This window comes from Diadema antillarum, unplaced genomic scaffold (genome assembly GCF_040938485.1).
Source record: "Diadema antillarum isolate AM-2024a unplaced genomic scaffold, OU_Dant_1.0 seq00001013_RagTag, whole genome shotgun sequence".
Classification (NCBI taxonomy): Eukaryota; Metazoa; Echinodermata; class Echinoidea; order Diadematoida; family Diadematidae; genus Diadema; species Diadema antillarum.
The window spans coordinates 274,990-298,427 of record NW_027271849.1 but is presented as its reverse complement, the minus strand read 5'-3'; the positions used below and the strand labels follow the sequence as shown (position 1 = coordinate 298,427).

Genomic DNA, 23,438 nt, shown 5'->3' with positions numbered 1-23,438 from the left:
GATGCAACGACACGAATTCGACGTGCACACCCCTAAATTTAAGTGTGATCGCTGTGCTTTCCAGACGCTGCACGAGCGAGAAGTAAAACGCCACTACGGAACTCACGCCACTGATGTAGCTCCAGGGCGGGTACATTTGAAAACCCCAGTTTATGCGCTAATTAAGAATAAGAAGCCGCCGTCGACGGAAAGCAGACCCAGGAGTAGATCCTCTCTACACCCCTCTACTTCAACCCCGTCCCGGCGCACACCTGAGAGGTGCGTCACCCCGGAGAGGAGTGTCAGCCCGGTGAGGAGCGTCACCTCTGAGAGAAGCAGTACCCCGGTGCTGGATGAGGACAGCTATGGCAGCGGGGTCTTCGACCTGACTGGCGGAAGGCGGCGATTGGTGATCGAGAACGTGGTACCTGAAGTAGAAGCCCCGGTAACATGTGAAATCGGGGTCCAGGTCTCACCATCCGACATTGACGGAGGGATTATCCGAAGGAGGCTGGGAGAATTACGTCGCAGAGGGAGGACCAGTTTCAGCACTACCGAGACGCTGGTGTTGCGGCCTGGCCGAACGTGGACCAGGAAGACGGAGAGGTTTTTGACGACCGGTGGCGAGTGTTTGGAGGTAGTGACCGAAACCGTGGAGGAAAAGTAGTGGAAGCGAAATTTTTAAAAAGAAGTGCATGGGCAGATATGGACATTAAACATACTTTGCCCAAATTGAGTTTGGACAATAAGTTATAATTGGATGTTTCTGAGGACTGATGAGTATTACCAAGTTAATTGTTCGCGAAGATAGTGAAAGTGGTAGCGGATACCGGAAGGAAGATGTGGAAGCGATTGTTGGTATATGGAGAAGGGCAGATATGGACGCTAAATATAATCTGCCCAATTTAATTTGGACATTAAGTTGTTACAGTTAGACGGGGTTTTTTTTAAGATTGATGGACATTACCAATGTAATTGTTTTCAAAGAACGATGGTATTAAGTTGGAATCAATGAAGCTTATGTATGGAGATGTATTGGTTCCAAGGAGTAGTGGAGGGAAGTCATTGAAGCGATACCAGGTGTTGGTAGAATTTGTTTGAAGAGTTGGTAGAACCATATTGGTATCCACATTGCAATTGGTATATTATGATAACGGCAGGTTTTGGAGCCTTAGCCTTCTTCTTCTTCTCAAATTTTGAGTTGGTCGTGCCCATGTTGGAAGCAAGGGTATTAGGCAAGGTTGGAGAGGTAGCGTTAAATGTACATAGTGTTAATGGTTCCAAAGGAATGATGAGTGCTATTATAAATCATAAGATGATGTTTTAAAAGATTTGGTGGTGGACACCAGTATAAGTATTTTGGTAGTTGATACCAGTCGGAATGTGATGGAGGTCGGTTTGTGTTTTAAGTGTTGACGTTTAAAGTGTTCAGGATTGTAAGTGGTATAAGCTCGGGGACCGAGCTTGGTGGGTCGGGGGGGTCGTGTAGCGAAATCGATCAATTCCGCTGTATAGCTTGTATACAATAAGCTGGGTATTGATTTTTCACTATCGATTGTATTAAGGTGTAATTGATCGTTGTTGGTAGTAACGTTGCTATAGGCTATGTCCAAAAGTCACGGTTTTGGTCAGTTTTATGGTTATTACGTAAGATAAGGGCATTAGGGGGGTAAGATGACTTAAGATTCAGAGAGAGGTAATAGATACCAGTAATTTGAGACCAAATTTGTAGGGTTTTGGTTAAGAATCGCCTCCCAAACTGGTGTTTTAGTGGTGGAAATATTGATTAACTACGCTAACAATTATTGAGTGAAAATATAATACGGCAATATAGATTAGGTATCGATGTCGAGTTGGGACGGATAAGGTAGGCATGTCTAGTACGTGTTGAGTTGGATCGAGCTGTCGAAGTTCGAGCTGTGTACTAGCAGTTCTAGTAAGGCATTGGTCAGGATAGTGTGTTCCTGATCACTAGCTAGCATAGATCTGTGTATTAAACGTACGTGGCAGGCCGGGACGGGACAGGAAGTTCGGGACTTGGAAGTTCAGGACTTGGAGGTAATGGGACCGGGTCTGTGTGGTGAACTGTGTACATGTATTACGGAAACAAGTTGGACTGTTGTTTGTGCAGAAGTATTCGCGAATTAAATACTACCTGTTGAAAGTTATACCAAGGAGTGACTGGAAGAGTAATCTTTCCTACCAAAGAATCCTGAGCGAGTGCAGGTGAGTGGACCTTGGTGGTGACTGGTGGTAAAGATATTGGTAGATGTAATTTAGTAGATAAAGTGCGAAGCTAGTATGTTGGACTGTTGATGGAGAACTGGTACATAACTGGTAGAAATGAATTGGTAGCACGAATTAACTGGTATCTTGGGCCGTATATAGCGGCCAAACGAACTTACACCTAGCTCGGCCATCCTGATCGAAGTTCCGTCGTAGGGCCTCAATTTGATACCAATCTATCATCACACATCTACCACCAAACAAGTTCTTCGCTGCACATATGGTGTCAGGACCAGAGGGATCTACCCTTTCTACGACCTACAAGCGATTCGCTACAATATATATATATGTAATGATACTGTTAAATTAATTTGCTGGCCACTGTTTTTTTATTATTTCAAAATTTGCTTGCCTGACTGGGCAAGTGGCTCAAATAATTTATGTAGCACCCTTGATTATGAAGCTAAATTAGCTCGATGAAATGATGTCTGTATCAAAAAACAATAACCTCTAAACAACTTACTTAATTTCTCTTTGTGGAGAAATAGGAGAAGTGTTAGAAATGCTCTTAATTTTATTTGTACATTTCAATGAAGTTCTTTATTTCACTCTCAAACCATTTATCAGTACGCTGTTTTCCTTTAGTGATGAAAGAGCCTACGATATTCAGTTAAAGGCTGTAATTTTTTAAATCGTATCAATTGCCATTTGATGTGGAAAATTCAGCCCAGAGTGGCACATTGATGTGTACATTCATGGAGGTCTTTTGTACCTCCATGGTACATTGTACCTGTACCCTTCATGTACATGTACATACATGTAAATGTATTGTTACTTTTATAGAAAATTTAGAGAAATGCTTGACTAGACATTTTCTGTTGTTGTAAGTAATTGTTTGTATTTACCATATGCACCTTTAATAAGATATTGATATATTTATATGTTTTGGCAAAAAATAGTTCAGACTCAGTATTTCTTGAAGACACATCATTGATGTATACGAGTGGGACATAAAGCAGCAGACTGGCCCGAGAATGCTCCACCACCTGTTCACACACATCGCACAATCAACGGCGCACACCATGTTACTATGCTATCGGCGTCGGGTCAAAGGTGAAACGCCGAATACAATAACTGCGCATGCCCAAAACCAGCACCGGACACCGAGCCCAGTCAATCGTGAGCTAATTTACGATCGCTCCCTGCTGGGCTGATTGCTTATGTAGGATTAAGGGGGATTACTTTCGAGAGTTCAGTGTAACGGACTAACCCTTTGTACTTCCCATAGATGTTTCTCCTTCTTTCTTTGTACCTCCATGATTTGACCCACCAAGATTCATTCATTCTCCTTCTTGTCATCTTGACAGCATCCGGCTGAGTTTAGGATTGTCTTTCGCATAATCGATAGCACGACGTCCCCTGTTGTCCTCAACTGTCAGCAGGTCAGGACTTGCATGGATCAGAAGTTCGCAGATTTCCACACTACCCTTTTCAGCAGCCTTCAAATGAAAGGGAGACAAAGAGATATAAAATGCAAGTGACCAATGGTGGCAAAAGTAGAAATGAACGATGCAATCCATGAAATAAAGCATGCAATATTTCATTTTTTATATCGTACAAAAATGTTTTTTTTTTTTTTTTACAATGAAAAACAAATTAAACAATGGTAAAATAATATTTTGTGCAAATCTGAACCAGGGCAAACCTCATTTAAGTGGCACGTACCAGGCAATATCTTAGAAACATAGACCCACTTTTCCACATCGTGAGACTGTTGAGTTCAATTCAATACCATGTTAAAATTGAATTTTACAATTTGAGTAAAAATCAGAGGAACAGAATGTCAGTTTTAGCGAAAGTGGACAAAAAATAGAGAATTGTGGAATTTTCAATTTTCATATATTTTCACTGAATTGTGATAACAGTCACAATTACATATGCAAATTAGCTGAGGTGAAGATGTTATCTACTCATGACTATTTGGCGTTAACCAGAGCACAAAATGTCTTTACCTTAGACGATACATTAGTAATTACAACCCTCTGAAAGTCATTACTGCGATGCTATCGAAACACACCAAAACTCTGCTGCAAAGGACGCAATATTTTTTCTAAATGATTTTGAGGAGAAAAATACGAAATTTAGTAATTTGTGATTGGCACATATGGCAATAGGATGCTTGTGATGCCATGCAGTCTTGGTCTCATCTTATACACACGAGCCTTTCTGACTAGTATCATTCATTGAAAAGATGAAACTTCAAAACTCCGTAAATTTTGAAGTATATGTCTGATTTTGATGACACCTCTACTGTTCTGTTTGTCTGCTGTTATATCCATTGACTACAGTCAGCTTAATGGAATCGTATAGTTTTGGTTTGAGACCAAACTTCAGGTTTCTAACATATTTAGTGAGATACTGAGAAACCTCTTATGAAATGTGTTAGAACATGTAATTCTAAGAAGAATTCCACATTAAGTTGATGAAAACTGGTTTTGAAATGGCTGAGATAGCCAAAACAGAGCAATCTTAATAAAAGGTGGAACCCTCCTTACAATACGTGAGCCTTGTTTTACTTTGTTTTTTGACGTCTCAGCCATTCCAAAACTGATTCTCATCAAATAAATGTTGAATTCCTCTTAGAATGGTATGCTCTGTACCATTTCATAAGTGGTTTCTTGGTATCTCGCAAAAAGTTAAAAGCCCAATCCTCATCTTCACCAATCCTATACCATCCCTTTAACCTGTTGAGGACGGGCTGATTTTGCTACAACACGCATTTCACATAAATGCTTGCCCGAGTAGACTCGGGACTCGTCCTCAATGGGTTAAACAACTCTGCATCACTGCCTTCAGATCACCTTATGTAGGGCTGTCTTTCCATCACCATCCCTCAGGGTGCAGTCTGCCTTGCTCCGCAGGAGTGATGTCACAATGTCGCCGTGGCCCCCGTAGGCTGCTCTGTGGAGAGGGGTGGCCCCTCCTGACCGCGTCTGGATATTTGGATTAGCTCCCAGCTGGAGAAGGGTTGCAGCGATGTCACCATGGCCGTTGCGACAGGCATAATGCTGGACAGAGAGCAGTGTAAATGTCACAACAGTTTTATGTCTGACTTTAGGTTGCAAAGGTTCTTCATTTCACACACTTTTTTTTTTTTTTGCAGTGAATGTTCTGCAAAACGAACAAATATAAACAAACATACTAGGTACAAACAAAGTCATAAAAGCATTTCCTCTCAGCATCAAGTTTACAGAACTGGATGTGCTTATGGAATAGGTGTAATTCTGTGGTAACAAATACTTTCTACTGACCAAAATCAGCACCTACTAGCTCACATTCTTAAGTGCAGGAGTGGATACATACTGCACCAGGGCAGACTGGTTTTTAACTGGATTATATACATATATATCGCTGGTGGGGCGACAAAACCTCGTATCTACAAAATGTCAAATGTTCAGGAGAGCAAAAAAACATGGTAGCCAATGCACTGTATCCAATGGGATAGACATTCCTTTGACATGTCGTGGTGGCTTCATTTTTTGGGTAAGACATCTAGGATTTGGACAGGACATCGTTTAACTGATTATCTGACCATTAATCCAAAAAAGTCATTTTCACCAAAATTGCAGATACAAGGTCTTGTCACCCCAGCGACGATATATATATATTACGCGTTTCTTTGTTTCTTTGTTGTTGTTGTTTTTTGTATTACGATATGTTTTATGTGGCTGCACGGGCAGCATTCTTGTAAGCAGGTAATCATGGGACCAATGGTTTTAAGTCCCCTCTAAAGGAGTGGGCAATGAGGATATAAACACGCCCTGACTGGGGGCACTACCACTGCAGCCAGGGGACGTGAACCATGGAGCCCAGATCAACAGTCCATTGTCGAAGCCACAGAACCACAACAGCTTCACATGAGATGTCACACACACACACACACACACACACACACACACACACACACACACACAAACAAACCAGTCCCATGATCACCTTCATTCTGAAGGTGAAAGGTCATACGTAGCTTCCTGCTTTTTAGTAAGTTACTCTACCAGAAGAAATATTCATGGCATAAAATTTTTCACAAATTGGAGCCATGGCAATTGCCATTTTCACTGCGTGAAAGTTTATGCGAATTGCCGCTGACATCCAATGAATTATAGTGTACACAAAAACCTACATGTGCATTCTAAGGTCACAAATCTTGGCTTTTGTGAAATTCGCATAATTATTAAAATGCATACAAAAACTTCTAGTTGTACAGTACATAGAGGTATGTGAACTAGAATTCCAACCTACCAGAGCTGTGTATCCAGACTTGTCAAGACTGTTGACGTCACACCCATCAGAGATCAAGCGTTTGACCCTGGTCAGGTCGCCAGTGAGGGCAGCAGACCAGAGGCCCCTCTCCCAGTCCATCTCATCCAGGGTCTGGGTGACGGATGGCGTTGGGGAGAGATGTGCACAGCAGCCATGGTGATCGCCATGGTCATGAGTTGTCATCTTTTGTCCGGTGTCTACAAAGAAAGAGCAAGAAATACGAGGATGGTAGGGAAGAAATGGAACGAGCCGACTTTACTGAACAAGAACAAAAACAAACAAACAAACGTACATACATATAAACAAACAAACAAACAAACAAAAAAGCACCCAAGAAATCTAAATAGCTTTCTGGACATTCTTTAATATATTTAGATTTGTGTTTGTGGCAACATCATCGACAAAAATGAAAACACATCATCATCATCATAATATTGACTTTAGAGACATCCATACCACAATACTGGGTACTGAATCAGACTGATGGTCAATCGTATCAGGGCAACTACCCCCTCCTCCCTGCTAAATACTGGTTAGTGAAAAGGTTAGAGTAAAGATTAGGGTTAGGATTAGGTTCAGGATTAGAGTTTGAGTTAGGATTTTAATAGGGTTAGGGTATTAAAAGGGGAAGGATCTGGGGTAATTGCCCAGGGGGTATTTGCCCTTGACCCCAGTAATAACTGTTACCATTGTCGTCCAGCTTGGTAGATACAAAAATATAGACTCACCAGATAATTGATACGATGTGTATCTTCCCCGCACTGTTCAGCAATGGAATGGAAAAAGGGGGCGCTGTGGCATGGTGGATAAGACTCCCGACTCCCGAACGGAAGACCGTGAGTTCAAATCCCGCCCAGTGCTTACATCCTTGGACAAGATGTTTTTACCCACAATGTCCCTCTCGACCCAGGGGTATAAATGGGTACCTGCCTGGCAACGCTAGGGTAATAATAATAGCAGGGCCCTCTGGTAGAGCAGTGGCAACACTGAAGAGGCTACCCTGGGTAAGTAAGACCTTATTATTATTATAACCTAACAGCGGTTACACCACAAGGCTGTACTTCTACCCACGGTGGAAGCTTTCCATCGGCATATCTGTCAGAAGGAGTAAATTATGAGCATGAGACTAGGATTCTTACTAATTACACCACACTGCCCTACCTAACAACTTATCCTTATATAAATTATGAACACATACTGCACATGTACACAAGTCATCTTCAGGACTAAAGAAGGCAGAATAAACAGAAGAAGAAGAAGCAGAAGAAGAGGAAGAAAAAGAGGAAGAAGGAGAAGAAGATGATGATGATGACGATGATGATGAATAATTAAGAAGAAAAGATGAAGAAATTACACGTATGGCAAAGCCAAAAGACACAAAGTTTTTTTCAGGAAAATGAGGTTTTGTTTTCAATGATTTCCTGTTTTTAGCCAGCTTAATTTGTAACCATATATATACTAGTAGAATAGTACTACTAGTCTTCCTTCCCTACTCAAGTACAACATATAGAAGGTTACCTCCTACCTCCCATGACTGACTGTCATATACCGGTGTACACCGAGTCAGTCGTCTGAGTCGTGTGTTTTGAAAGAAATGACATACATGGATTTCATTGTGTGGGACTATCAATTACATTTTCCGTCCCAACTCGCTGGCAGCTCATCCTGAAAAAACAACAGTCATAGTAACAATCGCATACAATGAAAGTGCAACATCACTTTATGCATGAACTCCGAGAAAAGAGAAATAAAAGTTCAGAAGTTAAACTAAATTTACCAATCATTGCATTGCTTACCGCTTTCCGCTTTCCGCTTTACGCGCTACCGACGACCGACGTTACTGGCTCGCCCCCGGCGGCGGCCTGGCTTATGGCGACAGCATTACTAGCAGGTAATTGTACTAGGTGCCTCGAACCAATCTGAAATACCTGGTACCGATACAGGATCGCATCCATGATCGCATCATCGGGGAGGTGAGACTCACCTTCTTGATCGCATCCACGCAGCGAGCAATTACCGCGTCTTTCGAAAAGTAGGCACCTAATAGAAGAAGAAAAAAGTTAAGTATCATATGAAATGATCAAAAGACTACTAAAAACTTTCATATGTATAGGTCCGTTTTATCACACAGACACATTTTTCTTGTTTTTTCTTCTTTTTTTTTGTTGGGGGGGGAGATAAAGATTTGAGTTTTATATTTCATATATGCTCTAACAAAATACATGTAAAACATTGTTAGCTGTAGAAACTAGTAATTTAGGTGCCTAATTACTAGATAATCATTCATGCTGAATGTGTGTATCCAAGACTTTGAAATAGAAGAAGAAAAGACTACGGGCGCATATACATGTCTACTTCGTTAGTATTTACATATTTGGAAAAATGAATGTGGTAGGGTCTATGTATAACAGATATTGCTAGTTTTAATATGAACGCTATATCGATGTGGTATAGGGCCTAACGAAATGAACTTAAAAGTCTTGATTCGGGCTGTGATGCGCTCATTGATTGCGAGAGCAGAAAGTGCGTACATAAACTGAGTTTGAATGAAAGCTTGGAGGAAATGATTATTTTTTATACTTTTTTACCTTTTTTGTGGGGTGAGGGCAGGAAGTATAGGCCATACTATATAGTACAAACCCTTCTACTGGATAAAAATGTCTTGACCTTGAAATTGAAGGTATATAGGCCCTACCTTTCTAATAGTTAATTATTACTCGGGCAGAAAATGCGAAACTTATATTGCTTTGATTTGATTTGATTTATTTATTCTCTGTATGCCATTTTTTTTCAAATACATCAACTTTCTGCAATTTCATTAACAAAGTATACAAAATACCGGTAGTATACTTTACACAATTTTCATCATTTTCATCAATTATGCAATACATCTGTAGTATAATTACATGAGTAACATGTTTGTAACGATTGCCAATAATAAGCACAACGCTTGACTGTTTGGCAACCGATAACAAAAAACATTACAATGAAGAAAAACAAGAGGGTCCAACATGATGCTCGTGGAATAAGGGTTAGGGAGAGAAAGAGAGAGAGAGAGAGAGACGGAGAGAGGGAGGGGAGAGAGAGGGGTGGGGAGAGGAGGTCGTTCGGTACTCTTACACATTGCTCAGTGGTGAAGGGATTCTCTAAATATTGTCTTGGACATTTTCGTTTGTTTTGCTTTGTTTTATTTTTTTAGGGGGATATGTCACTCCCGCGTCCCAATTTACTGCATGCCAAAGATCTTAAATTGTTCAAACATGTCACACTTATCAACCGAATGGGTACTCAATTACCCTTCAGCTGTGACTGTAATCTGTTCTTCTTCAAGGTAGTAAGTAACTCACCACACAACAGTTGTACTCACTCTCCTCAAGGCACATATTTGCTCGCACAGAAAGCTAACAAACCGCGTTTACTGTCATTGGAGTTCTCCATCTTAATGAATAGAGCAGTGCTATCGAAATGAGGCAAGCGAAGAGCTACAAAATAGAACCAAATTGTCATTGACGACCTATTTCTGCCATTTGTCCTTTAAAGCACACGATCCTTTTGTGGCTTATTTACAGAAAAGTGATCCCAAAAGGGCATTTGTAAGAATAGAGATCCTCGACAGATTTATGAAACGTAGGACGTAATATACAATAAACGGACATGCTATTATTTTGATTAAAAAAATTACATTGAGAAGTCTGATTTGTTGAATTGTCTTTTGAATGTTTTGAACAAAGGCATGATCACAACTGATACCCCCTCGGTTCGATATAAAAGCTGCATTCTTCTAACTGTTGTTGTTGTTGTTGTTGTTGTTTTAAAGGAAGAAGAGAAAGAGAGAAAAAATGGGGCCTATTCTTCTAACTGGCTGTGAAGAACTGTCCTTAACTACTGTAACAGCTCATAAAGGGTATATAGTACATTCTCTCGAATCTTATGTGCTTTCTGTCTTTACACTTTAATGTTGGCAACGAAGGGAAGTCGACAGAAATTTCCCCAAAGTTACTTCTCCTGCAGAGTGATGATACAGGCAGCCAATGTGAGTTACCATAACGTTTGGTCAAGAGAGAATAAGATGAGGAAAAAAAACCACACACATATATATCCACAATAACCAGTGATAACTTTCCACGGTCTTTACACTCAAAAGGCGGACAAAGCTTGTTTGGAATGAGTTAACGTGTGCAATGTTGTATTTGCGTTGTAATGTGAATTTACCTTTTTGTGTGTTTTGACATGGAGTATCATTTTTCATCGATTGCTTTTTAGTCTTGGACGAATCCTGTTCCATCCTTTATACATTCGCGTGTCTGAATAGATTGTTCTCGGAAAAATAATACTATGGGGGAAAAGACAACAACGGAATGTGCAACAGAATTTAATGTTATCTCAGAAATGACAAGGCGGTTTGACCAGTGCACTTTGACGAGAAAGTCCAAGTTTACTATCGCCTTGATTGCTATATAGGACCTTTTTACCCAACAATATAAGTGCACTTACTTTTCGTTTTATACAAGAGCGTTGAATATATAGGATAGCTTACACTGTTAAAACACGTCCTGAAAGATCTTGATTGACGTGCAGTTTTATAAACAAAATCATAGAGCATAACACGATTTCAGTCGCTGCCTTGCAGTCGTTCATAAGAATACAGCCTAGGATCATAGACTAGTTTCCAATATAGAAACACCCCTTGATTTCTGAACGGTGTATTTGCTTCTGTCGGTGACCTAAAACGTGACACGCTCAATATCTACAACCAAACGCAGAACGTTGCGTTGCTATGCACGGCGTTGCCATAACAGGGACGAGGAAGCTTCCAATAAAGGTCTCTAATCAGCATAATATATTTTGATATTGACCTCATATCTCCGCCATATCCGTCTACCGTATTGTCGGAGGCACGTCGACATACCCGTAGATCCGTAGATACAAACTCTTTGTGAGTTATTATACGAACGAAGGGCGTGTCTGTCTCCAGGGACCGTCCAATAGAAGTACGTCATATCGAAGCCAGTCGAGTAAAAGGCGCTCGAGGGCAATCAGGCAAATTAAACACCATTCTGTTGTCGGATGCACCGGTGGCTTTGTGTGGTTCATCAACGATCTCATTGTGGAAGCTGCACCTGATATTCCTCTAAATATAATAGAGGTTGATGCAAGCCTGCCACTTCTAGCATCGATACGGGTCTCTCCACTTCATCCCAAACCAGCCCTGCCCACCTGCACCTACTGCCCGTAGACTGACATATCGCCGATAGCTTTGGTTGTCGTCTGGTAAGTAGAATACAAGTAGACGATGTACATCTACGTCACTGTAATAAATAATGCGTATATACAGCTGGGTATAATAGTAATTTATAAGCCTGATAAGTGAATTTTTTATTATAAACGGAATGCAACGACAGCTCGTTATTGACATCCTTTAAGTAAATATATGTCGCACAGCATATGCCGACCGTGAGAATATGGTATAAATTCGGTGGCTGTTAGGCGCTCTTTTTTTGGAGTTTACATGCGTGCGCAGAGCAATGCAAGTGATATGATTTCAAAGCCTACACCACACTTTCAGAGTCTGCTATCAGGATTACAGGATGTACTAATCCCTATTCCACCCTTTCAGAGTCTGCTACAGCATAGCATCTAAATGCATGTAGTGTATGCATTTAAATGTATGTAGTGTATGCATCTAAATGTATGGGAACCAAATGTATGTTGTGTACCATGCTTTCGAAAGCGAATGATGTTGCACTGTGATAGTGCAGCTGATCATCACGTTAACATCTGTTTCACTCCGCGCGGCCTGGTGTACTGTAACCTTGCTAGGTCAATCGATAATTTTGTCTAGAGCTGTATAACAAGCATCTTCAATAGAATCAGTGAGACGTGCTTTACTGACAGAATGTTACAGCATGCATGTATCTAAAGACAAAAGTTACTCTACGACGTCTTAGGATTGCTTATCATGAAAATGTTGTTGACCTTTGATACTCGTATTTCGAGTGATTCTCTGTGACTATATTCGGTTTCGGAGGTAAACATTACTCTACCGTTACCTCTGGCAACCTTTTTGTGTACGCATCGTTTGAAATGTTGGAGTGGAGAGGATTGAGTGGGTATATACGTATTTCTTATGTGGTGTTGAGATACGTACAGTATACTTCTCTGGGTGTTATAGGGCCCATTCTCAGTAAAAGCGTTCAAATACGGAATTTTGGTGTCGCCCACATTCCATGACAGTTTGCGGTTCCCTGAAACCTATTAGATACTATTTAAATGTTTATAATATATCACGAGGACTTTATTTGTTGAAAATAAACACGATCAAATGCGGTTGTCTGCCTTTTTGTATAAAATTTAGCTGTTAAACTTCGTTAAGACCCCCAAAACGCAGTGTCGCCGGCTATTTCAGAATTATGTTTTATTGCTCCTCTCCGTCCACAAACACACTTTCCAAATATACTTTTCATGGACGATGAGCATGTCATATGTGCTAATCACAATACTCAAAAAGTTCAAAAAATTTTATTGACTCCTTTTTTATAGCCTTTTGAAACCTGTCGCCAAGTTCACCGCCAGATACGTTACCAGTTTCTTTAGTGTTACAGCATTGCGAAAATAACAAGACTATGCAATGACCCTGTGTATATGAAACCCTGAGGATATACTTCATACATTGCAAGTACTTAGAGTTTTTGTGCAACAGCTCTTTATTAAGAATACGGTACAATGTTTGAAATATCGGTTTTCTACACTTTTATTTGGACAGATACGTTACATACTTTTCACGCCACCCACTGCGACAGATATTGCAATGTCAGACAAATTGTATATTATACATTACTCCTCGGAATGACGCATCGATTCAACATTAAAGTTTAGTACAAGTGAGAAATATTTGGTAGATATCGCTCTCACAATAATATGATCGACCATATACGTTACCACAGATACGTTACCCCAGATACGTGACCGAATTTTGCTCATTGGTCTTGTGCTTTCTGGGGATCAAATCTGGTCAAAATTCATCCCTACACATTACATGCTTCGTTTTGTTGGACCTCAGGATTGTATTCTAAACATCAAAAGGACAGAGAGGTGAAAAAGAGCAACACTTCCACATGATTTTTCTTTCTGCGTCAGTGTCTCACAACTTAATGCCAAGTTTTCCTACAGATACGTTACCACATAATCAAAATGCTGAAAAGAAATTGTAAATGTTTTTACAAACAAATCGTTGTGTGCTCATAAACTCCAAAGTTCTATTCTATAAAACCCAGCCACTTTCATATTCTATGCAACAACTTTGAACGTTTATTTTACAAGACGAAGCTAAGATTCAGCATATCAGTTTTTTGCTTTTCAGATTTAGCAGATACGTTACGTATAATTCAGGGCACTCACGGTGACAAATAATGTTATGTAAAACAAAGTGTTCATAAAACAATTCTGCATAGAATGACGCTTCCAGAAAAAATTAAAGTCATGTTCAAATGAAGAATATTCAGTAGAAATGGCTCTGTAACTTCACCGACAGATTCATTTACGGTACGCCAGATACGTTACCAAACTTTGAAAGAGTAAAAAGTAGTTTATGAAACGCTTCCGAGAAAAGTTTCAGTGTTTTGTTGCATATTTATTCTAGTGTTTTTCATCATATGAAGAACTACTCAAAATTCATTGATAAGTTGAACAATTATTTATTCATTTTCATTAAAAGGGATGAGCCAGATACGTTACCATAGGTCAAACAACTGTTTTAGCATATCGAGTTCATAAAGACTGTACCTACTTCCTTCTAAGTGCCTGCAAAAATATATTTTTTAAACCTTGTTTGCGTTATCCATCAAAACTTAATGAATATTTATAGTCAGATGGATAAATACATTCAGACGTAAGATGAGAATATTCTGTGAGTGAAGAACTCAGCTTTCACATTTGGGGCTCTTTTCCACTACATTTCATAGTTTGAATATTACGTACAATGTTTAAAATGGTTAATTTGGGCTTACATCATTCATTTTTACATCAATTCATGAGGTAGATAATTAAACAGGTGATATTTATTAATTCATACACAGCTAAAATTATTACTTATATTTTACCAGATACGTTACCAAAGACGATTCGATGTTTTTCAATAGGTATTTCCCCAGGAAAGCAATTCAGATATGTTTCCTGTGGAAATTCCAGATCGGATCGTTCCCTTTGCATGATTTGTGGGATTTGAAACTTTATTTGTAAGCGAAATTTGCTAAAAACACAAAGTGAATCTTAAGGTTATATTTCATTTCAGCAAAAAACATGTTTTAACCTACCACGCAGAAATAATTTCTACCAATTAGCAAGGGATGACAACATCTTTACCTCTTGAAAACCCCCAATATCTTTAGGGGGGACAGATGTCTTTTCCTGAACAGAAATTGGATCAAAACAATAAATTTAATTCAAAGTTAGGAGTCCATTGCAACATGTAAATTTGCGGTAACGTATCTGATTGGTGATCAAAAATCATATATGATGCTCTATTTCAATTCATTTTTACTCAATGAATGGCCATCATTTCGAATGTTCCACTTTTTGTTTCATATTTGACCGGTTTTGAAGTTACCGAAAACACATCTTTGAATGTATTACTTTGTGGTTGATTTTTCGGTTTTACTCACAGGGAATTGAACACTTAATCTGAGAATGGCCCATAGGGCCTACTACACGCCGAAGAAGAAGAAGAAGAAGAACAACAACAACAACAACAACAAAAGACTTATGATTATGACGTACGAGTGGCATATTATAATGAAGAGCAAATGGGTATTTCTGCCAACATGTCATTTGCCATATTGCACGAATGTAAAGTGATCAGTTCACATGTTATGTCGCCGCTGCCGGTAGATTGGAGAAGGCATACGTTGAAAATCCAAACTGGTTCCCTATAGCTTTTCGCTATCTTCATACTCGCTCTGCTAGGTATATGATAGGCTCTATACCAGATACACATCGATTAAACAATCTTATACGGCGAGATGCATCGGCAGCACCGTCTATTCATAAAAGCTGATGTCGTGATAGCTCTTAATTCACTACAGTGGTGTATAATCCAACCAGTTACGCTCGATTAACCCTTTTATGATTTTTACTCTCTGTGACGGGGATGTATGAATCAAATTGTATACCTGCCGCAGATACCGAGTAATCATGCACCGCAGAATGTCAGTGTTATTGGTGATCAGAGTTGGCATTAATGTATATGATTGTAAAACAGAACATGCACGTTGGGCAAGTACAGTATATACTGTATTTCGGCATTAGCTGCCGTTGCAGAAAAAAATACGTACATGGTGCCATATTATCCATTCATTATCATTCATCGCACCATCTTGGGCAGAACTTTAATTATGTCGAATAGATACGGATCAACGGACATGAATGGCTTACTGTTCGGGTGGTGCGGACGATTTACAGGAGACGGTCAAAATATGGGGGGGGGGGAGTCTCAGTGAATTGATGCATTGTCCTACTCGATCCACAGTGCTGAGACAGAGCAGATATATCCTGATGCTTTACTTGTCATGGAGACACTTCAAATTGGTGAAAAATCACTCAACGTTCGAGGTCTTGTTATTCAGACTGCAGTAAATAAAAGTGAAGTGAGGGAATCACAATTCGTAGGTTATAAATGGTTTCCCAGTTAACTTAGTGATATAGGCCCTGGATGGTTACGAATGCGGTCACGCCACAATCGCATTGCTTTCAAATCTGGGCCTCCATAATTTTGCCATATATAGGCTTATACAGAATCTGATGGTTCACATAGATCCTTATACTGGATGTGATTTCAGGTATACAGTGTGTCCTTCACATTGTGTAAATTGGAATTTAATTAATGATTCATTACTGTGCAAAGATGACTCTGTCAAAAGAGGGGAGGGGGGATGCGGAATCACGGATGAAAAAAAAAATGAATTTACAGCAGATCATGCCCAGACCAATATAAGTAAGATTTGAGGCCACGGCATTATTCCATGTAATTGTTACTAATAATCAAACCTGCATGCACTTTGATATTCCATTCTCGTCTTACATTTTTACCAAATTTTGAAGAAACTGCTGCTTCTGTTTGTTTGACAACACTCCCCCTATGGCAGTAAACTTGAACACGGAATAAAAAAAGGTGACAGTAAGATACATTTGGATACGCTCGCCAAAATGCAGTGTTAACTTGGCAAGGTCTGCCGTTTTCTGATTTATACAGCGTCTAAAATATTGCAAACCGATCAAGAAAGCAATGAAAATTTCGTATGACCATTGATCTTATGCTGACTGACCTGCATATCTTTCCGCATGAATGATGTGTTCATGTATACCAAGCTCAGTAGGCTAATGGTGTGTCTGTAACAGACGCCACGAAAGATGTCAACTGTTCCAAGTGCATTATGAGATGTCACGTGATACGCCCACGTTGAAGATTAAAGGGTGAGGCCCGGTGCCGGTGAATGCGTGCAGATCTTAGATCCTAATAGTTTTAACGATCGAAGGCGAAAATGAGTTTCGCACGTTTTCTCCCGAGCAAACCATAAGGGAAGATTACTGTATACACTCTGGGCTCTGCTAACAGCAAATGCATTGATAGCATGACTTTGACCTCATTGTGTACACACACCCGTGTACAATACACCTGCAGCAAAATGTCATCTGCTACATTCGCACATGTACACGCATAATAAACATAATGCGTTATCAAAGATTACTATCATGACATTTGAAGATCAGTTACTATTAGAGTAGGATTCCTCGGGCTAAGGGGAAAAAACATGAGATAGAAGAACACTGAAAAAGGGGGATGTAAAACACTATCACATGCGTATACTAATTGTACATACAAATTTCTCGATTTTGTCAGTTTCTATAATCAACTCTTGCCCCTGTTGATTATTGAAATGGCGCATTATTTTCGAGTAAACCATTTTTTTAAATCTCTACACCGTCTGCTCTATCTCTATCCCTCTCTCACTCATCCAATCCATTCTGTTTTCAGTAATCATTAAAAAAAAACGTGTTTATAGAGTAATACTTTAGGAGCTATATGATATCCTTCATTTTTTTAAATAATATGTCGCTTGATGCATAAAACTACTCTGTAAACAGTCTGCATACTTCGTGGGCTTTTTTTCATAAACCGACATACATAAGGTAGGCCTATATGAGAATGAGAAGTTACCAACCTCTTTCATTATCGCCAGAATCCCCTAACATATAGATATGACGATTTGGTAATATGATAGCCTTGGTTCGCCGGGGTGAGAAGTGATGGTATAGGTTTTGAATTTCATTTTATCATCTTGGAATGGGTAGTTCCTGTAAAGATGAGATCATGCTTCCTATTGAGATGATTATTTCCAGACGATGCGGGACTTCCAAACAAACGTCATGATTATATGCATGAAATTTGCCAGTAATGGAGGTCAGGTCACTCCTTACAATGCCTTAACTTACGCATGTTTTGCAGTCACATTTCGCTTTTAATGGAACGGATTGTTGCATGTCTAATTGTAGTATAAGTATAGCATTTGTCCTCATCTAATGGCATGCTCTATAAATTTACAGGTGGGGTAGGGACTGTCAGGACTGCCACTCACTGGTCCCCACCTCCCCCCCCCCCCCCCGTTTGATTTGATCTTGTCTTCAGTTGTACGTGCATAGACTAAACGAGCCCTTTTGTTCGACACCATTGATAACGTCATGTATGAGCAATGAACTATTAACCCACTGAGGACGAGCTGATTTTGCTTTTAACACACATTTCCCATAATCATAGACACCTGCCCGAGTAAAGTCAGGGCTAGCCTTCAAAGGGTTAATACAGGGAAGGAATAAACTCTCTCAAATGCAATGTAGAACACCACTGTGATTTTTAAGTTGTTTGTGTCTTTCATTAGTCTTCAAATTTGTAGCTAGGGTCACTGAAAAAAAAAATCAAGTTAAGGTGAATTATCTTTGTTTAGGAACTTAAGTACTTTGACGTAAAATGGATCAAAGATGAGGACAAGAGTGCCGAGGGGGAGAAAACGAATATTACTGAAATGTCTGTCACCAATTATATAAAAATTCTTGTCCCCATTCCTTAAAAAAGGATTATGTTCAAAAGTATGAAAAAAAAAACCAAAAAGCCACTCCCACTCATCGCATGCGTCGATATCGTGGAATGCGTCTTTCGCTGGTCTGTAAGATAATCTCTGTGCTGCATGTGTGTTGTGAGTGATAGCACCAGCGGCTGCCTGGCAACGGGTATCCAGGGGTGATCAATACAACACGCAGTACGTGCAATTTGGGGGCCTTTTGTTTTATGATAAACGCTAGTGATCCATCAACATTTCGAAAGAACATAAACTCTGTATTTATAGCAGGTAGTGCGTGTATACCTTATGGAAGAGCGCAAAATGCATGATGCATCCCTAAATATGGAGGAGAGTAGCGAGGGAAGACTGGAATATAGAAGCGGGAAGGAAAAAGGTAGCACAAATGAAAATTATCTATATGCCGAAATGCTTACCGGAGGCTTACTTTAATTTTGTTTATTTTTTGTTTGTTTGTCTGTTTGCTTGTTTGTTTGTTTGTTTTTTTCTTCACACGTATATTTCTATGCGGGCCCTAAAATCACTTGTATTCGCTAGAGTAAAAAGACCAGCATTTCAAAAAGCAGTCTATTGTGTGAGGTTGTTCTGATCATATTGCACGTTACATTTTCATAACGCGTGTCTTTTCTTCTTCTTTTTCTTTTTCTTCTTCTTCTTGAATGCCAAAGTGGCAAACAGTGACTGTCTTAAATCATCAATGGCTATAAAAAAAACAGGGCATCCCGGCCCGTCCATCGATTGCTCAATGCTCTTCAAAATGCACAATTTTGCACAGAATCAAACATCGACCTCATCTATCATAAAGTCATTGTTATGATGTTGTCTAATTAAGGATGTGAAAACAAGCTTCGGACATTGAACTCCACACTCCATCCACGCCAAATTCCTCCTCATATTAATGTTTGACAGATTGAATCATACAGAGTCAAGATTGGAGCTGTATGTTTAAAGTAATGATAGAACTTACTCGCTCATTATAAGTATGCTCCCCCAAACTACACTTTAGTCTAAATTATATCAAATCATCGGCATATAATTATCTAAAGTATTCTAAACAATCTTAAATAATGCACTCATTTTATACTGTGTTACGCATTTTTTTTTGATTGCGCTCATTTTTTTTAACCTATGCATCAAATTTTTTATGAAAGTACACATTATCTTAAAAGTGCAAATATAATATCATGTCAGTCTCTCCTCAATTCATTTTTTTTTCAGTGAAAAATTAAGCCTTTATTGATATTTTCTTCTTCATGTCAGTATGTCAGAGTATGTATGTGTGTATGCCTGTAGGCCTATATGTTTTGTGTATCTGTGCATACTTGCATAATGTTTGTATGTTGTTTATGTATAGGCCTATATGTTTACAAATTGATTGAATTATTCATACGCATTTATTCATTTATTAATTCATCTATTAATCTGTTCATTCATTCGTGTATGCATTCATTCGTGCGTTAATTTGAATACGTCCGTATTCAGGATGTTTTATAATATATATTATCTATTATCTATCATATATCATAAATTATAAATTATATATTATATATTATATATTATATATTGTATATTATATATTATATATTATATATTATATTATATATTATATCATATTATATATCAACATTTCCACTCACGCGTCTCTGTTTTTCTCATTTACACTTTATGAAAATTAACTTTTTTAATGTTCGTTTGGTTTCGTATGTCTTCCATCCCCATATGCCGGTATCAGCGCCTGACAAAAACCGACCGTCTTGAGAGCTAATCAAGCACAATGAGCGACGCCGATCTGCAAGCCGTCTTCAAGTCCTTTTGCGCTTTCGGCGCCGGGAAAGACGGGGACGCGCTGATGGACAACGCCAAATTCGGCAAACTGTTCCGGGACCTCAAACTGTATGACAAGAAATTCACGTCCACAGATACCGACATTATATTTAGCAGGTAGGACTATGCGGTTAAACCTCTTAATATTTCCTTCCTCTCTATATAAGAAATGTGTTGTACATTATGTCTTATGGATTAATCCCTGTTACCATTGCCGCTTTGTGATGAACAATCAGAAAGGAACATTGAATGATTATTCTGTTTGTTTGATGCTTGTTTGTATTTCGGGATTAAAGTGCAAAAGAAATGTAAATACAAATACATAGATATTATCGTTTTACTTTACTCATTTAGAAAAAGATAACGAACATGCAAATTACACGATAGGTGGTTGACTTTCGCGACATGTGCCTTTCACTGTCACAATCGATGTGTCGCATAACACTCTTCTGCTAGTCACCTTAAAGGAGACCTCAGGATGATTTTCAGACTTTTACATTTGAACAACTATGAATTAGCTTTACCGAGTACAGAGTTTCAGAATTTGTAGTGATTGGGTTGAGGAATAAGAATGTTTTCAAAATTTACAACAAATTGCAATGAACAAGGATGATGACATGGCAGCCTCACCATAAAAATGCATGAGTTGGGGCTCAAGGAAGCAGAACGACACAAGATGGCATGCCATATATTCTACACAGGTGAATTTGTTAAGGAAGGTTAGTGGTATTGTAATGGAATTACAATGCTACATTTCTAACATATGTGAGGCTCCTATGTCATCAACACTATTCAGTGTAATTTGTTTAAGATTTTCAGAGTATTGTTTCTCTGCTCAAGGACCACAATAAATTCTACAAATCTATACATGGAGCCGTTGATTTATGTACTACATGATGTGAAATTATGAAAATCGTCTGGAATGCCCCTTTAATTACCGAACGAATTTTTCTGGGAGATTTTTGGTACGCAGACTGCATGCAAAGTAAATGTCGATGTATAGCATATATTTTATTACTGCTGTAAGGTTTGGTCGAGGTGCCCTATTGGACAGTAAACAGTTTAGTAGCCTACAATGTATTTTGAGAAATAAAAAGAATATCAAATGATGTTGATAAGTTGGTTTGCTGTTTTCTCGCCTGCTTTATTTTTTTTGTTGCATTTTTCATGTGTTATGTTTTGTTGGAAGAATAAATGAATTGAATTAAATTGATTTGAATTGAATTGAACTGAACTTTAATTTGATTTAATTTAATTTAAATGAATTGAATATTCACCGAACTGAGCCTCTTGTATCTTTCCTTTTTTCTCTGATGACTTTTAGGCCAGAGGTCAAGGCAAAAACCGAACGAAAGATTAACTTCAAGCAATTCAAGACTGCACTGGCATTGTGTGCAGAGAAGAAATATGGAAGCAAAGATGACGTGGGTAAACTCATCGAGAAGATCTGCGCTGGAAAAGGACCTGGAGCTACGGTAAGTGAACACGTGAACCCACTCCTCACTACGTTAAGTTAACGAAAAGGGGTATATTTGAAAATACAAATTTTCGCTGGCTGCTCTGTTAAATCTTTCAGAACTCACTACCTAACAATGAAACTGACTTGAAGTGCAGATTATGTTCCAATGGCAGTTAGAAAGTTATGGGAGAATTTGATATTTAGACCTACTTCAAATCTAAAAACATTGTTTTGAATAACAACAGGGAAATAATAGTACTAGTAGTGAAGAAGAGGACTGCAACCAAAATTTAGTTAATACAGCTGCAATTGAAATTGAGTGATAACTAAAAAGTGACACAAAGTCTGCGCATGTTCGAACACCAGTATCCTGCTGGTACTCCCATGATTTGTTCAAGTCACATGACCACGAGGTCACGTGCGTGAGAATACTCATCGATTTATAAACTACCTACTACCTTTTATCTCATGTTTGATTATTCATTACTTTGCGAGTGGGCATTTGCTTTAGGATATATTTATAAAAGTTACTATATAGTTGCATCTTAAATAATGTCATAAAGGAAACTATGTTCTTAGCAAATAAGACGTTGTTGCATTTTAGGCGTGAAGAATACACAAGGGACATGTTGCAGATTAATAACGCGTTGAGTTCACCCTTGCGGTCGAAATTGTCAGAGCTTTATTTCATCTGTCAGATGGGGCCGATTTAATCATTTTTTTTTTCTTTTCTTTTCCAACACCTCCCTCTCCCCTATGACAACGGTGCCTCTGTAGGGCGCCACCAAGGCTGTGAAGGCGGGAGGAGTCGATCGTCTGACAGACACCTCGAAATACACTGGTTCTCACAAGGAGCGCTTCGATGAGTCGGGCAAAGGCAAGGGTCTGGAGGGAAGGAAGGACTTCGATGCCAAAGCTGCGGCTGGCTACGTCGGCGGCTACAAGGGAGAAGGGACATACGAAAAAAAGTAATTTCCCTCCTCTTAGCTGCAGGGATACAAACAAAATTAGTGGCATGTAATTGTGCCTTGCCTCTGGGCCTTGCCTTCGAAACGGATCACTGTGAGGCCTATAAGGCCGCATTGCATCGGAAAGGAGTGAAATAATACCAGCTATACAATTTACTCAGTAAATCACATCATGATTAAGTCAGGTCGTGGAATCTGATTCATTCAAAATACAATTGGGATGTTTCGCATGACAGATCATGTCGAAAGGTAAAATAGGTTGATTGATTATTTACGGCTTTTTTTCCGTACACTTCTAACCGCATCCGAGGGGAGAAACAACGTTGAGAGCAGAATTTACCTTCGTTTCCACAGTTTGACCGAGACGTATTGCATTCATTTCGTTTCAGTTATTTTCATTTATTGTATAATTAGTAGGTAGCCATTTGTGTTGGTCATGCGATCTGAGTAAGGCTGGTGCTTAGTGGGGTGGGGTGGTGGTGTATGGGCCTATATATTTCAGATTTGAATGGGTTTCGCCTCGTGCACTCG

At 39.1% G+C, this 23,438-nt stretch overlaps 2 protein-coding genes across 2 annotated transcripts; one reads left to right on the top strand and one right to left on the bottom strand.

Annotated features, from left to right (window-relative positions):
* Nucleotides 1-2,857: 2,857 nt before the first annotated feature.
* LOC139742672 (ankyrin repeat and KH domain-containing protein mask-1-like) lies at nt 2,858-9,911 on the bottom strand. The gene is made up of 6 exons (XM_071653203.1): nt 9,896-9,911; nt 8,513-8,568; nt 7,566-7,623; nt 6,508-6,725; nt 5,067-5,273; nt 2,858-3,704 (listed from the first exon to the last, which is right to left on the bottom strand). Exons 1-6 carry the CDS (start codon nt 9,909-9,911, stop codon nt 3,561-3,563), a joined length of 699 nt encoding a protein of 232 aa, XP_071509304.1. The 3' UTR covers nt 2,858-3,560.
* Nucleotides 9,912-20,395: 10,484 nt separating this feature from the next.
* LOC139742676 (tubulin polymerization-promoting protein family member 2-like) lies at nt 20,396-23,006 on the top strand. The gene is made up of 3 exons (XM_071653206.1): nt 20,396-20,597; nt 21,805-21,955; nt 22,717-23,006. Exons 1-3 carry the CDS (start codon nt 20,431-20,433, stop codon nt 22,909-22,911), a joined length of 513 nt encoding a protein of 170 aa, XP_071509307.1. The 5' UTR covers nt 20,396-20,430; the 3' UTR covers nt 22,912-23,006.
* Nucleotides 23,007-23,438: the final 432 nt, after the last annotated feature.

What these genes read in the sequence shown, in the direction of transcription:
- LOC139742672 (XM_071653203.1), bottom strand. An exon ending in GCGTGGATGCGATCAAGAAG is followed by an intron (nt 7,624 to 8,512) that starts GTGAGTCTCACC and finishes TCCTTCTGACAG; the next exon opens with ATATGCCGATGGAAAGCTTC. An exon ending in GAAAGACAGCCCTACATAAG is followed by an intron (nt 3,705 to 5,066) that starts GTGATCTGAAGG and finishes TTTCATTTGAAG; the next exon opens with GCTGCTGAAAAGGGTAGTGT.
- LOC139742676 (XM_071653206.1), top strand. Translation starts at nt 20,431, where the DNA reads ATGAGCGACGCCGATCTGCAAGCCGTCTTCAAGTCCTTTTGCGCTTTC. An exon ending in ACCGACATTATATTTAGCAG is followed by an intron (nt 20,598 to 21,804) that starts GTAGGACTATGC and finishes GATGACTTTTAG; the next exon opens with GCCAGAGGTCAAGGCAAAAA. An exon ending in GAAAAGGACCTGGAGCTACG is followed by an intron (nt 21,956 to 22,716) that starts GTAAGTGAACAC and finishes GTGCCTCTGTAG; the next exon opens with GGCGCCACCAAGGCTGTGAA.